This window comes from Rhinolophus sinicus, linkage group LG04, assembly GCF_036562045.2.
Source record: "Rhinolophus sinicus isolate RSC01 linkage group LG04, ASM3656204v1, whole genome shotgun sequence".
NCBI classification, from domain to species: Eukaryota; Metazoa; Chordata; class Mammalia; order Chiroptera; family Rhinolophidae; genus Rhinolophus; species Rhinolophus sinicus.
The window spans coordinates 66,314,795-66,332,582 of record NC_133754.1 but is presented as its reverse complement, the minus strand read 5'-3'; the positions used below and the strand labels follow the sequence as shown (position 1 = coordinate 66,332,582).

The window sequence follows — 17,788 nt, the reverse complement described above, 5'->3', positions numbered from 1 at the left end:
TTTTATGCTACCTACCTTAAAAATTATAATACTTTCTACAGTAATGCTTCTAGATTGAGCATAATTCAAGGCAACATCAACATGTCTAAATATATAAATTCCAAGAAGAGGATTTCCTAATATCTTCAATGTAGATGCTTTGGTACTTATTCCATTCTGATATACTTCAGTCACATCACTCTGAGGAAGTGCTAAAAAGCAGAAATGCTCTTCAAGTTCTCTGCCATTTCTTCCACTCTCACGCATCTCTGACCTAAAGCAAAACAAATATCTTGTAGTTAAATAAGAACATCAACAAAATTTTCAAGAAGATCAATATTTCAGCTTACTGCAGTTAGAAAACAAGACATTTATTCATAACATTCAGAGGTGCCACTATCCTATGGAAACAAGTTAGGCTGAAAATCATCTAAGAAAAGAATTTAAGAAGACAGCTTAACTACTTGTCCAGAATTATGACCTGTATAGGCCAGTGATAATAAGGACTAACATTTCCTAAGTGTTGCTAATATGCCCAACCCTGTTAAGATTTAACCTTTGCATTTTATCATTTTGTTCTCAACTCCCCCCAAATTGAGTTGCTATATTATTATTATTATTATTGTTATTGTTTTCATTGTACACATTTTTAAAATGAAGACTATGATGTTCAGAGTTAAAACTTGCCAAAGTAGCAAAGTGACAGAGTTGAAATTACTCCAGAACTCAAGTTGTTATTTGTGTTTTGGAGGAAAGGACATGCATTTCTTAAATAGATATATATAGAGAGACACATACATATGTATATGGTCAATTATTAGGGACATTCTCCATTCTTCAGGGATCTAGATAGCATTTGGGAGAAATAAACGAGAATTTGATTACACATTCCTATCTTAGTAGTGAGAAAATTATAAATCATCCTTAGAAAAGATTATAATCTGAAGTATAGAAACTCTTGAAATCTTGACTACATTCAAAAACCACTTAAAAATATAAAACATGCATTGCACCCCCCCCCCCCAAGTGGCAGAGGTTCAACCACTGGGACAGAAATATGATTCCAAGTGATTATCAGCAATGGGGAACCTATAGAACCTAGAAAGCAATGTGTATACCACAAAAGGAAAATAGTTTTTGAAAACCACACGCTACCAGTATTTGTTATTTCCTGGAATAACACTCACAGAATTTGTATAAAGTATAGTATACACATTAGTGTATTAATATATATTTTGAATGACTCACCATTAACAGTAGACAGGGCCACAAAACACATGGCCAACAGGTACAATCAAGACTAACTGATTAGATCACGACCATTTCTCTCTCAGTTCCTGGAAATATCAACCTTAACTTTCAACTTCACATGTCATCATTTCCTGCTATTGCTTTCAACTTGACATCAGTAGATTCTGTGAACCACTAAGATCTCTATGTTGATGGTTAAGATTTAATTTTCACAGAGGTATTATAATACTTCTTTGTTTTCCCAATTTCTCAATTTTTCTTAGAATCTGGAAAAACAATAAATTTCTGAGCAATACGTACTATGAGTGACTGGAAAGAGACAGGTATTTGCTCAGAAAGTTAATGTTTTCCCACATGGAAACATGAACAACAATAGCAGAAAAGATGGGAGGGAGGGAGGAAATTGAAATACATTGTTGTAAGGTCTTACAATACACATGAATGTAACATTATATGAAGGTACACTGTCATAAACTAAAGGTGTATAATGCAAACCCTAGAGCAGGGTTTCTCAACAGTGCACCACTGACATTTTGGGCCAAATAATTCTTTGTGTTACCTAGTCATCTTACTGGCTAAACATTATATCCTCTTAAGGGATTGTGTAGAATGAAAAAACATGACATTCAAGATCTGACCCAGTGTTCCAATAACCTACATAACTCAAAGTAGAAAATATTCTCTGGAGTTTGTATTGGTAATAATCTATAATAATAAATACTTTGTAGTTTCCAATGTATGTTTTCAGAATTACATTTGAAAAAAATTTAGGACTAAACGTAATTTAGATAATAAAAATGACCAATAAAAAATTAGCCTTTAGAACTATTTCTAGATCTAAAAACTGTTGTAAGAGGTCAAGTTTTTGAAGTTATTCAGACACTAGGATCTATGTTAGCTTGTTAAATGACAGAAGCTCTGAGTCTCAAGACTTCCTTTCCAGAGACAATAGGTAAAATGAATCTTAATAGTCTTGTGTGTGTATAGTAACATGTAATCAGGTAAGAATATGAACACTTTCTACATACAAAGTGCTCTATTACTGAGAGACATTAATACCCATCAGATTCTATGCTAACAGGATGTTTATATTATCTTAAATATAAAAACTACATAAGAGTTAAGAATGATTTTCAGAAATATTTTCTCATGTTTGTATGCAGCAATACTAATGAAGAATATGTGTCACAATTTGTCAGCACCCGAACCTTACACATACTTTAAGCTCTGAAGCTGAAAGTTCAAAATCAACCCAGCATTCAAGTGTTAGTTTTGTAGATATACTCTTGGTTGTGCATTGGTCATTATTTTTAAACCATTTTTTCATTAAACATTAACCAAATGTTTAATGAAAAAACCTTATATATAAGTTAACACAGCACAACGAATGAGTAGTAGAAAGAGAATTAGAATCTTAGGTATCTTTTGGAAGACTATGAACTTATAATTAACTGTGCTACCATGTCTATCTACTGAAACCAACTACAACAGAGTACAAGGTATAAGTGTCTCAAATAGAATGCCTATGTCAGAGTTAATTACATTACACAGAATAGGTTCCAAGATAACTTGTATATAGTAGGTTAAATGGAAATTTGTTTTTGAGTAAATAAAAACTATAAGTATCATTAACTCCAAGTTTAACTGGAAACAAAAAATGCTATTTAGCTACTGCTACTGGTTGGTTATGTGGCCACTGAGGGAGCCTAGAGGAGAGAATGAAAGTATTAAGTATGTTTTCTAGGAAAAGTTAAAGAAAAATGAAGTAATTTGCTTTAGAGAGCTTGAAAGGGAACTTAACTGTTTTCAAATTCATCAAACTGCTGGTGATAAGTGATCACTGTCGAGCTAGTAGAATGTGAAATTTATGAAATGAAGCATAGACAGCTAAGAGAAGTTGGGATTTAACCAAGTTTAAATAAGAAAGAAAATTTTGATTCAACGTTAGTGACATTACAAAGATGGTAGAGTAGAAGACCCCAGTCTCTGGCCCCAACAGAGCTCAATAATCAGGCAGCTGTCCATGAGCAGAAACAGCTCTGGGAGAGCGCTGGAGTCCACTTAAAAAACTTCAGCACCACAGCAAAAATGTGAGAATAACTCCACAAAAAGAGGACAAACAGTTTCAATTTGCCTGTAGCATCCCACCCAAGCCAGCACTGCTCAGTGCCAAGAGGGAATTCCACAGGTAGAAAGATTTCCCCTTGCTCGGAAAGTGAGCATTACGCTAAATGAAGTCAGAAAAAAAAAAAAAAAAAAAAAAGACAAATACCATTATGATCTCACTGATATGTGGAATCTAAAAACATCACAGAAACAGACAGCAGAATGGTGGCTGCCAGTGCCTAGAGTGGGGGCAATGAAAAGATGTCGGTCAAGGTACAAAGTTTCAGTTATAAGATAAATAAGTTCTGAGGATCTAACATACAGCATGGTGACTATAGTTAATACTATATTCTATACTTAAAAGTTGCTATGAGAATAGAGCTTTAACGTTCTCACCATAACAACAATATGGTTCCTTTCCTAGGCTCTAGGAGAGAATCTCTCCTTGTTGGCAGAATTCCATTACTTAAGCGTTAGAAGACTGACGTCCAGTTTCCTTGCTGGCTGTTACTTGAAAGCTATTCCCAAGTTCTAGAAGTTACCCGCTTTCCTTGGCTCCTAACACATTTCTTCCATCGTTAAAGCCAGCAAAGGCAGGCTAAGCCCCTCTCTCATACTTCTCTTATTCTGTCTCTTCTCTCTGATCCACTCTTCTGTCTCCCGCTTACATTTTTAAGAGCTCATATAATTTAACAGGGCTCACTGAAATAACTGAGGATAAACACCCATTTATCTCAAGGTCCTTAACCTCAATCACATCTGCAAAGTTCTTTTTGTTATGTAAATAATATATTCGCAGGTCTGGAAATCAGGGTGTGAGTAACTTTGGGGGAGCACTATGCCGTTTGCCACAGGCAGATTGTGAATGTAACCCCTCAACAATATCAGGAAGTCAAGTGTTTTGTCCTTGACTGGACACCGCTGTCCACAGCTTTAGCTTTCTCTATGTCATGGCTTCTCTCATGGCCACTAAGAGTGCTGCCAGCAGCAACTCGGCATACTGGATTCCTTGCTCACAGCCACCAATAGGGACAATGACTTGACCTATCAGGATTTCCAAGCAAGTCTCACATTGTATTCTGCTGAACTGAAAAAATGAGAAAATTCTGAGATGTCCTAAATTAAATTACAATAAAGAGGTTAATCAGTTAACAACTGCAGGGCAAAACCAACAAAAGACTGCTTGCATTCCTCAATATATGCTGAAACTTTGAATTAACTTATTGACTAGGCTTGTACATCAGTAAACCAATAAAGGCAAGGGGAATGGGGCAAAGGACAGCTTAGACTAATTATGTAATAAGATGATTTAGAATTATTAGGGAGACTATCGTCTACTCATTTGGGGACCCTTTATACGTACTCTTCTAACACATATACTTTCAAAAATGCTCATGCTCACACCAAACACCTTCAATCCACTTCACAAAAGGGAATAACCCAAAGTCCCATCCAGTTATTGCATCCAACTTCAGATCCATGATGTAATGTGCCTTAATTTCCAACAGGTATGGACATAGATACATATAGTAACATCCATTTAAGCAATATATGGCTATAAAATTTAAGTTATTTATACCCAAAATACATTGGTGGAATAAAAACAGGATAACTACAATTAAATCCAGAAAAGTGAAGAATGCTACAAAAATGGTCAGTGTTAACTGGCCCTTAGCAGAAAATATATCCTTCTAAAAAGTAGTTGCTAGGATTCTTTGCCTTCAGAATTCCAAAGGCTAGTAACCATAACAAGATCTTGTTTAGACAATGGTTCCAATTAGGAATATCCATCTCCTAGCAACAAGACTCTGAAAACTTTCCATCCCCCAAAGCCCTGAATTTGGAATTGACTTATTGCAATTTGATACTACCAGTTTCTTCCCTCAGATTGTATTTAAAATATATCTTTACTGTAGAAACGTGAGGAGTTCCATTTACCAGGTGGAAAACGCTTAAAAAGAGGTATGTGGGAAACGTAGAAGGCAATATATTTGTGTTGTGTGGAATACGTATTTCCCTTTAGCCTTCTTTCCTTTTAAACCCATATTCACATTAACTTCGGAAAAGGTGAATTCTTTACTTCAAGCTAATCTTGCAAAGCTGGATCTGTGAAACTAGGCCTTAAACTGAAAGGGTCTTTCTTACTAATTCTGAATTTTCAAGGTCTCTTGGATTTAAGCAGAAAATGGTCAAGGCACTTCAATATCCTGACTTTTTCATAAAATTTTGCCCCAAATTAGAGCCTCATAAAGCACATGGTCTATGCCCTAAGGTATAATCACCAACTTCCCATCTGGCAACAGTGGGAGTCCTTATTTCCATCTTTCCAGGTTAAATCTGTATTTTAGAACCTCTTATATAAGTACCCCTTTCCCAGTACCAAATTCAACAGCAGTTGGAATACTACTGACTTCAAATACAGAAATCTATTCAAACTGGCTTAAAAATAACTTCTTATAACAAGAAATTCGGAAATCAAGCAGACTATCAGGGTTGATCAATGCCATGGCTCCAGATGTCATCAAGGATCCAGGTTTTTCCATCTCTTTGTGCTGCTATCCTTAGCTTCAGGGTAACCAAACACTAGTCTCTACTTATTATCCCAAGAGTGCTATCAGCAGCTTAAGCAACATGCTTCCTTGTTCACGTCAGATTGGCTTCTCTTCCTCAGAGACCCCCCCAAGCAAATCCATCCTCAGTGTGTCATTGGCCCAAACTAATTTAGTTCTGCCCACCCTTCGAACCAATCAAAGTGGATGACATTAACCATGGATGGCTCTGAGTACTCATCTGGAGAGGAATGTAAATTGAGATTGCAAGTTCAAATTCAACCAAAGTATCTGACAATCTTTAAAATGATATCCTTTTACACAAATTTAAAGTGCTTAAAAGTAAGTTATCTTAAAATAAAAAAGGATCAAGTAAGGTAATGAACTTAAGAAATCAGTTTCTCTTTTACCCATTAAGACCAGATCAAGTTTCTTCAACACATATCTCAGGACTCTTAGGAAAAATAATCAATCCCTCTATCTTTATTATAACATTGTATTTTATATTTAGCTGAATGTCTTCTCCACTAGAATGTAAACTCTTTAAAGCTGAGGAGAAAACATTTTTCTCTGAGGGTGTCAAATACAGTATTTTCAACCCAGGGTTGGGAATGTGCATATGCAGAGAGCCAACTGTAGTTGTATGTGGATTTTTGACTGCACAGGTTGAAAATCCTGGGGGTTAGGGCACCCCTAACCCCCACGTTACCCCCCCCAACCCTCACGTTGTTCAAGGGTCAACTGTAATATCTGACATGGTAGGCACTCAAATGTTTAATGAATGATCAAATACATAGATGTTTATATTAATGTGTTTTTGCTGCTTTCACACTTAGAAAGTGGTAGATGGAATGTAGATAAGTAGAGATTGGTATTTTTTGGGACCTACTTGCTTTTGCTGAGACCACAGATTTATAAACTCTCTAAGGGGAGTGATAAAAAGACAAGCCAGAGGCAATCAATATTATTAATGCTTTTTCTTTTTATTCTATTACTCTACTATTCTGCTAACCGTTCTTATTTATTTTCCCTCTCTACCTGTGCCTTAAGGATACTTAAGGGTATTTCCTACCATCACTGATTTTTAAACACACAAAATTAGGTTAAATAAAAATTTAATTTAAAGTTAAATTTAAGTAATAAAGTGCCCACTGTGTTGCCAGACTCAGTTTCCATACTATGGACATAAAAACAAGATAAAACAATGTAGTAGGAGAATCAAACAAAACCAACGCATTGTGGTTAGTCTTATAAAACCAGTATAAAGTATTATGGGGAAAAAGTGAATTTGTCTAATTGGGCAAATACCTAAGAAACCAACGTATCCTACACTTGTTAGTTATTTAGAAAGTTCTAACATGGTTTGTATTGTTGGACAGTTATTTTAACTTTTCTATAACCATTAACAAGGAGAAATAATTGGTTGAAAATTAAGTGTTATGCAGCAGCAGGGAGGCATTATGAAAAAGGACAAAAATTTTTAATGCCTAAAGAAACCAAAATCAAAAAACAATGCCAGGAATTCATTTTGATCAAACTGTTATTTCAGTCTGGAAAGAGCAGAATATATCCAGTCCATTCTACTTTTGCTCAAAACTAGTTTTTAAATAATAGAATATGCCATCAACTAATTCTATCATTCCCACCAATTCTCCCAAAATAACACTGAGTGGGGTAGCCATGTGTGAGTCAAGAGGAAATGATTCTAAAACAATAACAAAAAAAGGAATCAAAACATTCCAAAATGAGTTCTAAGTGTGGGTCCATCAGCTTTTAAGATAAATATAAATTAGTGAAGGCAAGTTCAGATAATGAAAACGCTATACTAAATTTTGTTCACACAAGATCTATACCTATAAATACAAAATATTTACTATAAAAACTTTGCATATGCTCTTATTCTTTCTTATCAAAATAACACAATGGAATGTGCCTTCCCCAAAAGCAGAAGGGGTATTTTAAAAAAATTAAGTGTTAGAAATAGTGCTTCTAGTGGAATAGCTGAAAATAGCCAGCTACAATCCTGCCAACTGAAAACATCAACTCAGTCTCTGAGAGGCTGAGTGAAGGAAAAAAGTTACCTTCTACATACTTTAATTGCTGTTTTGTATTGTAGGAGGCACAAGGGATCTACAAAATGGCTGCTTAATAAATGTACTGATGTATTGCTTCTGAAAATTTTATAAAGATTAAAAAATTAGGAATGTTTGAAATCTGGCTACATTAATGTATAAAACTAATCAAATCTCACAGCATTTCACTATTACAAAAGGCTATGAGAAGGCAACAAAATAATGAATAAGCAATCTCTGTACTTATTTTCTTAGTAATACTTATCAAATTGCAAACAGTATAAATAACAAATTCATGTAAGACTTCAGAGTAAAAACAAACAAAACAAAATCTCAAACTCCTTTAGATCATATTAACTTACCTCTTAGAAGTAAAATTTTTTTCCAGACCCTCATTGTGAACCAGTTTTGTATCTCCAAACTGCCATGATGACTGCAGCTCACAGCTTACATCAAGCCGGCACTGGTTAAGAATATCGTGTATGAAACTATACTCTCTAGTATTGGTGTGACAAGATGACAAATAAACTAAAGATAAAGAAAAGGGCAAGTGGTTATTTGTGTTTAAAATAACATCACTGTACATCTCTGTATAATGACAACTGTGTATCTGACATAAGACACAAAAAACCAAGTACTTGAAATTTTCATTAACATCTGGAGACAACAACGTATATTTAAGGTTTTCCAACAGTAATAAAGACTTCCTATACCTAATGTAAATGAAAATATGAACCTTGTTTTTCTCCACATACCTACTGGAGTCCCTGAAAGTTGACACAGATATACTAGATAGTACTAGAATTCAGGTAACTCATTTTCAACTTAAGATGTACACTGACTCTACAACATGCATTGTTACACTCATATCTGGTAGCTACTGTTAGCACATGAATATTTCTTACATTTCTCCAAAATAAGACAATTTATGTATTAGCAAACTAATTTGTTATTTTGACTTGCAAAAATAATCAGAACATCTTTGTAAAATGCTGACTGACATAGTGGCATGAATAACAGGTAACAGACTTTCTCAAGAAAATGATCAATGTTTTAAGCATTGCTATGTTAAATTGACGCAAAAAAGGATCAAAACCCTTAAGGAAGAGGACTCAGGGAAGCATGGAATAGATACAGCTGATTCCAATTATCTGTGGTAGTTACAGTCTATTTAAGTTGCCACCAACACTGAATTAGTGAATATAGACATACCTCGGAGATGTTGCTAGATCATTGCAATAAACAGAATGTCATAATAAAGTGAGTCACATAAATTTTTGTTTCCCAGTGCATACAAAAATTATGTTTATACTATACTGTAGTCTATTAAGTGTGCAACAGCATTATGTCTTAAAAAAACAAATGTACATACCTTAATTAAAAATACTTTGCTGCTAAAAAATTCTAACCATTATGAGCCTTAAGCAAGTGAAAATCTTTTTGCTGGTGGAGGGTTGCTGGTGGCTGCTGGCTGGTCAGGGCGGTGATTGCGGAAGGTTGGGTGGCTGTGGCAATTTCTTAAAACGAGACAACAATGAAGTTTGCTGCATTGATTTGACTCTACCTTTCCCAAAGGATTTCTCTATAGCATGTGATGCTTTTGATAGCAAGTTACCCACAGAACTTCTTTCAAAATTGGAGTCAATTCTCTCAAACCCTGCTGCTGCTTTATCAACTAAGTTTACGTAATATTCTAAATCCTTTGTTGTCATTTCAACACTCTGCACCAGGAGTAGATGCCATCTCAAAAAATCACTTTCTTTGCTCATTCATAAGAAGCAACAACTCATCTATTAAAGTTTTATTCTGAGATTGCAGCAATGTCTTGCAGAAATATCTTCAGGTTCCATTTCTAATTCTAGTTTTCTTGCTATTTCCATCACATCCGCAGTTACTTACTCTACTGAAGTCTTAAACTCCTCAAAGTCATCCATGAGGGTTGGAACCAATTTCTTCCAAACTCCTGTTAATGTTAATATTTTGATCTCTTCTTATGAATTATGAATGTTATTAGTGGCATCTAGAATAACAAATCCTTTCCAGAAGTTTTTCAATCTATGGATGTTGGGTTAGCAGGCATGAAAAGAATCTCATACATCTCCATTAGAGCTCTTGTGTGACCAGGTGCATTGTCAATGAGCAGTAATATTTTGAAAATCTTTTTTCCTGAGCAGTAGGTCTCAACTGTGGGCTTAAAATATTCAGTAAACCATATTATAAACATGCGCTGTCATTCAGGCTTTGTTTTATTTATAGAGCATAGGCCAAGTAGATTTAGCATAATTCTTAAGGGCCCTAGGGTTTCTGGAATGGTAAATGAGCATTGGCTGGAACTTAAAGCCAGCTGCATTAGCCCCTAACAAGAGAGTCAGCCTGTCCTTTAAAGCTTTGAAGCCAGGCATTGAGTTCTTGCTACATATGACAGCCCTAGATGGTATTGTTTTCCAATCTAAGGTTGTTTCATCTACAATGAAAATCTGTTGTTCAGTGTAGCCACCTTCATTAACCTTAGCTACATCTTCTGGATAACTTGCTGCTTCACCTTGTACTTTCATGTTATGGAGACATTTTATTTCTTTAAACCTCATGAACCAACCTCTGCTAGCTTCAAATTTTTCTTCTGCAGCTTTCTTGTCGCTCTCAGCCTTCACAGAATTGAAGAGTTAGGACCTTGCTCTGGTTTAGGCTTTGGCTCAATGCAATGTTATGGCTTGTTTGATTTTCAATCCAGACCACCCAAACTTTCTCCACATCATCAATAAGGCTGTTTCACTTTCTTTTCATTTGGGTGTTCACTGGAGTAGCACTTTTAATTTCCTCCAAGAATTTCTCATTTGTATTCAAAACTTGGCTCACGGTTTAGTGCAAGAGGCCTAGCTTGTGGCCTATCTCAGCTTTCGACATGTCTTCCATACTAAGCTTGATGTTTTCTAGCTTTTGATTTAAAGTGAGAGGCATGCAACTCTTCCTTGCATTTGAACACTTAGAGGCCATATTGTGTCTCAGTGAAAAGGAAGGCCTGAGAAGAGGAAGAGAGATGAGGGGAACCACCAGCTGGTGGAGCAGTCACAACACACACAACATTCATTGACTAAGCTCACCATCTTAATTAAACAGGTGCTGTTTGTGGCACCCCAAAATGATTATACTAACAACATTAAAGATCGCTGATCACCATAACAAATATAATAAAAATTTTGAAATATTGCAAGAATTACCAAAATGTGACAGAGACATGAAGTGAGCAAATGTGGGAAAAATGGTGCTGATAGACTTGATAACGATATCCCATTTCATTCCTGATGGTAGTAATTTGAGGCTTGTATCATTTTTGTCAGTTTTGCTAAAGGTTTGTTGATTTTTTTTGATCTTTTCAATCCACTAGCTGTTTCATTTATTGATTTTCCTTTCTTCTGCTTGTTTTGGGTTTATCATGTTATTCTTTTTCTAATTTAAAGTGGAAGCTTATATTACTGATTTAAAATCCCTTCCTATTCTCGAATGTAAGTATTTAGTACTCTACAAGGTCTGAAAATTAAGTTTGCGAACTTGCCACCATGTGCTTACACTGGCAGCACTGTACAAACAGCTCGGTAAGGTTTTATAACCTTGTATATCAGTGTCTCACAGCTGTGTTCATGTCGACACGTGGCGGTGCCTTGCTCAGTGGTGTTCATTATTGTTGCTACGTGTTTTTGTGTGCCATCGCGACAATGTCTGAGCTTGAATTAGAGCAACGAACAAACATTAAATTTCTTGTTAAAGTTGGCAAGAGTGGAAGTAAAATCAGGGATATGTTAGTCCAAGTTTATGGGGATAATGTCATAAGAAAATGGCAGTTTACAAATGGATGAATGGTTTTTCTGAGAGGAGAGAACGCGTCACTGACGAAGAGAGGTCAGGGTGGCCAGTAACGAGCAGAACTGACGAAAATATTGCAAAAATTCATTGACCTGTGCGCCAAAATCGTTGGTTGACTGTGAGAAGCATAGCAGATCAAGTAAACATCAACAGAGAAAAAGTTAGGAAAATCTTAACTGAAAATCTTGGCATGAGAGGTGTATACAGAAATGATCCCGAAGGAGCCCACCAATGAACAAAAGCAAAGGAGAGTTGAAGTTTGCCAAGACTTTTTGGAGAGGCAAGATGATGTTTTGGGCTGTGTTATCACTGATGATGAAACATGGGTGTACCAGTACGACCCTGAAACAAAGCACGAAAGTGCACAATGGAAGTCAGTCAATTCTCTACGACCAAAAAAGTTCCGTCAGTCCAAATCAAGAGTCAGAACAATGTTGCTAACCTTTTTTGAGATCAGAGGGATTACTCATTATGAATTTGTACCAAATGGACAGTTAACCAAGTTTACTATTTGGAAGTGCTGAAAAGGCTGCGTGAAAAAGTTAGATGAAAACGACCTGAACTTTTTGCCAACAATTCATGGCTCTTGCATCACAACAATGCACCAGCTCACATGGCACTGTCTGTGAGGGAGTTTTTAGCCAGTAAACAAATAACTATATTGGAACACCTTCCCTACCCACCTGACCTGGCCCCCAATGACTTCTTTCTTTATCCAAAGAGGAAGGAAATATTGAAAGGAAGACATTTTGATGACATTCAGGACATAAAGGGTAATACGATGACAGCTCTGATGGCCATTCCAGAAAAAGAGTTCCAAAATTCCTTTGAAGGGTGAACTAGGCACTGGCATTGGTGCATAGCTTCCCAAGGTGAGTACTTTGAAGGTGACCATAGTGATATTCAGCAATGAGGTATATAGCACTTTTTCTAGGATGTGTTTGTGAACTTAATTGTTGGATCTCGTATATTTGTTAACAATGGCTTTAGCTGTGTCCCTCAAATTTTGATATGTTGCATCTTCATTTTTATTCAGTTCAATGTTATTTTTTATTTCCTTTGAAATCTTATGAATATTTAGAAATATATTGTTTACTTTCCATGTGTTTGGAAAATTATTTATTACTTTCTATTACTAATTTCTAGTTTGCATGTGGTCAGAGAACACATTCAGTAACTTCAATTCCTTTAGATATTTTGAAATGTGTTTCACGTCCCAAAATATTGTTGTGTCAAATGGGAGCTTAAAAAGGATGTCTATTTTGCCGTTGTTGGTAGAGAAATGTATAAATGACAACTAGATCCTATTGGTTGACAGCATATAGTTCTTCTATATCTTTGCTGATTTTCTGTCTTAGTAGTTCTATCAATTGTTGAGAGAGGTATGCTAAAGTCTCTATAATTCTGGATTTGCCCATTTCTCCTTTTATCAATTTTGCTTCATGTATTTAGAAGCTCTGTTGTTTGGCGAACACACATTTAGGATTGCTATTGGTGGATCGACCTTTTCATCATTATGCAATATCTGCCTTTGTTCTTGATAATTTTCTTTCAAGTCTACTTTATCTGATATTAATACAGCCTCTTCTACTTTATTTTGATTGTTTGCATAGCCTTCCTCCATATGCTTATTTTCAGCCAACCTGTATCACTATTATCTGAAATGAATTTATTGACAATATATAGTTAGGTTATGTTTTTTATCTATTGTGTCTACCTCTGTCTTTTAGTTTATTTAGATCATTTATATTTAATATAATTGATATCCTAGGGCTTAAGCCTACTATTTAACTGTTTATTTTTCCCTCAGTTGTTCAATTCTCTATTTCATTTTTCCTGCATTCCTATGCATTACTTGAACATTTTAAAAAATTCTGTTTTGATTTATCTACAGTGGTTTATAAAAGTTTTAATTCTGAAATAACTAGACTCACATGAAGTTGTAATATATAATACGGAAAGATCCTATAGCTCATTTACCCAGTTCCCTCCAATGGTAACATCTTGCTTTATAATTGTCTTAAATACTTCCTCTATATACACTGGGAATCATTCACAGAATGTTATAATTTTTGCTCCAACTGTCAAACATAAGTAGAAACCTCAAGAGAAGGGCAGTCTACTATATTTCTCGATATTTTTACTCTTTCTATTGTTCTTCCTTCGTTCTTAATGTTCCCAGCTTCTTTCTTTTGTCATTTTCTGTTTGGAGAACTTTTAGCAATTATTTTAGGGTGGATCTGCTGATAAAAAAAATCCTTAAGTTTTACTTCACCTGAGAATGTCTATTTCACTTCTACTCTGGAAGGATACTTTTTGCTGGGGACAGAACTCTGGGTTGACAGTTCTTTTCTTTCTGAATTTGAAAATGTTGTGCCACTTCTTCCGGGCTCCATAGTTTCTAATGAGACATCTACTGTCAGTCAAACAATTTTTCTCCTATAGATAATATGTGGTTTCTCTCTAGTTTCAAGATTATTTCTGTCCTTAGTTTTCAGAAATTTGATCATGATGTCCCTTGGCATATATTTCTTTGTGTTTATCCTGTTTAGGGTTTAGTCAGACTTTTGAATGGGTAGGTTTATGCCTTTTGCCAAATTTGGGACATTTTCAGCCAATATTTCTTCAAATACTTTTTTAGCTCTATACTCTTTTACTTCTGGGACTCCAAGGACAAAAACGATAGATTTTTTATTATTGTTCCACTGATCCCTAAGGCTCTGCTAATTTTTTCTGTTTTCTCTGTATAGTTCAGGCTGGGTAATTTCTATTATTATATCTTTAAATTCACTGATTATTTCCAGTGTTTTCTCAATTCTTCTCTGGAACTCATCCAAATGAGTTTTTATTTCAATTATTACATTTTTCAGTTCCAAAACTTCTGTTTGGTTCATTATTACATTTTCCATTTCTTTGCTGAAATTTTCTATTTTTCCATTTGTTTCAAGATTGTTTAAATTGCTTGGTGAAACATCATTATGATGGCTGCTTTAAAAGCTTTGTCAGATAATTCCAACATCTGTTTCAACATGGTGTTGACATCTGTTGATTATCTTTTCTCATTTGAGATTTTCCTGGGTGGTGGTAAGATAAGTAATTGTATTATATCTTGGTCATTTGGGGTATTAAGAGACTCTGGATCACATTTAATCTTGTGTTTTAACAAGCTTACTAAAACTGAGCTGGCAGGTGAAAGTGTGCCAGTAAGGAAAGGTGGGGTGCAGATTCTTCACTATCAGGCAGGGATGAAGTCCTGGCTTTCCACAGGGTCTCCACTGATACTCTGGGGGGCGGAGGGATGTCTTCCACTGAGAAAGGGGTGGAAGTCTACGTTCTTACTCAGCCTCCACTGACACCATGGGAGAGGGATGGGTGCATTGTTACTGGTGGGTGTGACAGAAGTCTATGCTCTCCACTTGGTCTTCAATGACTCTACTCACAGAAGGGGCAACTCACCATCACCGGGCAGGGGTGGAAATCCACTGACTCTGTAGAGGCGGGGGATGGCAGGGAGAGGAACTTGTTACTGCCATAAAGGGGAGAGTCATGGGTCTAGGCCTCCACTTGGCCTTTGTTGACAAAGGTGTAGGGGCTATGTTTTCTTTTTCCCCCTAATGTTTTGCAGGAATAGGGTGTTTATTGTCAAAGAGGCTTCTGTCTTTCTAGGATGTCCCTTTCCCAGTTCTTGGTAAGAGATGCCAGGCTTTTCTGGCGGCTTTTTGTGTCTGTGCCAATTGGTATTCCTGAGTTGTGGGTAATCAATCTGAGACAGAAGAAACAAAAAGAAAATCCAGAGAACTTACTGTTGTATTATTTCTTGAGTCCCAGGGTCTGTAGCTGGTCAGTCTTCTTCTCTCCAACTTTCAAAGTTTTATGTTTGTTTTATATATGATGTTCAGACTTTTTAGGTATATTTAATGGGAGAGATAGAAAACGTGTCTACTCCATTTTGTGTGGAACTAAAGCACAGGTGCATTTAAGGAATTAAAGAACTGACTTAACCTAATTTTACATAGTCAAAATAGAATATAAACTAAAAACCAGAGAAACGCAGTAATAGTTATGAAATAACCCCATCTTCCATTGAAATACTACCTTTCCCAGCTGTCCTCCTGATCTTGGGAATGGTGAATTTCTTCAAAGGATTGACTTGTATACCAGTAACTAATAAAGGTTCACTGGTTGAGTACATTTTCCAGAGTGTCTTCTGTTTAGCAATCTCTTTCATTTCCATTTTATTGGTGGCCTAAAATCAACCCAAAGTTATTAAGCAAAAAGTTAGTAAGTACAGAAGAGGCAATGGCAGTAAAATCATTTAAAAATTCTTACACAGAACTAAATATATTCTTGCTCACACTTGCAACAGGTTTGAATCTCAATTTGCCAGGCTACCGAAAAAAGAATATGAATTAACAACTTTGGCTATTCAATAATATTAAAAAATATTTATTTTGTAGTATCTAACAGGCTTTTTCCTTATAATTCATGTACTTGTAATTGGGTAACAAAAATCTTCCATGTTCTTGAAAAGCTTAATAACTTCCAAACATCAATTTCTATTGTACTAACATTTGGTAAAATTCTTGCCAAATACTCTATTTTTAAAAGTATTTTCCCTAAACACTTTTGTGAATATATGATGTTCTCTAAATCAGAATCTTTGGCTTTGAGAGAAACTATTACATAGCTATCTCTACAATCGATGGCCTAAAACAGTCATTCATTGACTACTTTTCCTTAGTATCACTCTACAAATAAGGTTTAAGACATCATATAATGTCATAGTAATAACAACAAATTCCTTTTCCTCCCTCTTCCCTTCTCTCCTCAGTCCCCCTCCCCCTCCACACATTGATTCTTAACCTTTCAAGTAGAGCTCATACTGGATATCAAAGGAAAGCTATGGAGCTCACATACATGTAAGTATGTTTTTCATACTATTTCATAATATGGTTCATGGGCCTCCTGGTATCTGTCAACTGCTTAGCTCAAACATTAAGTCACAATCCAAATTAAGAGCTGCCAACATTCTACAGAAAGATCACAATGGTAAGATTCTATATAAGGCTCACGAAGGATCCTCCCCCCATCCCTACTCCTCCTTCCTTTATGAACGGTGTTCTTGCAATTTCTCCATCATACATGGACCAGAATAGGGAATGGACAAAGACCTCTACGAAGAGAAGAAAATCAGCCTCTCTCTCATCCAGCCACACTGATAGACACTAGTAGTGTTGCCTTCTAATAAGAATACCCTGAAGAGATACCAACTCCAGAGATAGCTGCCAACACTGCCATACTCACCTGGCAGTTTCATAAGGGAAAAAAGGGAGAATAATTTATTTAGAATGACTTTATTACAAAGGTATACAATCATCAGTTGAATATACTTTACTTGAAGAGCCAAGTGCTGCAAAAATTCCCAATACTGCCTTTAAATGCAGTTAGATTATATTTTCAGGAAAGACGGATGATATTTCAGCTGTGTGGTTTCTTATGAAATGTTCGACTAGTGTAATTTACTAATAAAGACTTCTGAAATTCACTGAATTTGTTTCTCAGTGCTTAGGAAAATATTTAGCCACAAAGTAGCTAAGTGAAAAACTGATGAAATGAATATTCAGGGCACAGGTATTCAATGTCCTTCATTAAATAAGTTGCATTCAGCAATTTTTCAGATATATCTTTCAAATAGGAATAATACCCCTTTAACTTTGGCTCAAACAAATCAACCCCATTAAAGAGGTAACAAATTCATATATTCTTTTATGTTCCCATATCACAGTCCCAAAACCATTATATTTATGTATATTATTTATCTTTACATATATGTATGCAAAAATATATATTACATTTTGTAAAACATACACACTAGTCCTATAAACATTATCTATGTATTTATATATTATTTATTTTTCTGTACGTAAAAATGAAATCAGAAGTTTGAATCCTGGGGTGTCCACTGGGATC

The 17,788-nt window shown here is 35.5% G+C and overlaps 1 protein-coding gene across 1 annotated transcript in view; it reads right to left on the bottom strand.

Moving 5' to 3' along the window:
• Positions 1–16,052, bottom strand: part of TEX15 (testis expressed 15, meiosis and synapsis associated) — a 36,554-nt gene extending 20,502 nt beyond the window's left edge. The window contains exons 1-3 of the mRNA XM_019750498.2: positions 15,914–16,052; positions 8,320–8,485; positions 16–253 (exon numbers count right to left, since the gene is read on the bottom strand). Of these exons, the coding sequence (XP_019606057.2) occupies positions 16–253; positions 8,320–8,485; positions 15,914–16,052 (543 nt within the window). The remainder of the gene's footprint in view (positions 1–15; positions 254–8,319; positions 8,486–15,913) is intronic.
• Positions 16,053–17,788: the final 1,736 nt, after the last annotated feature.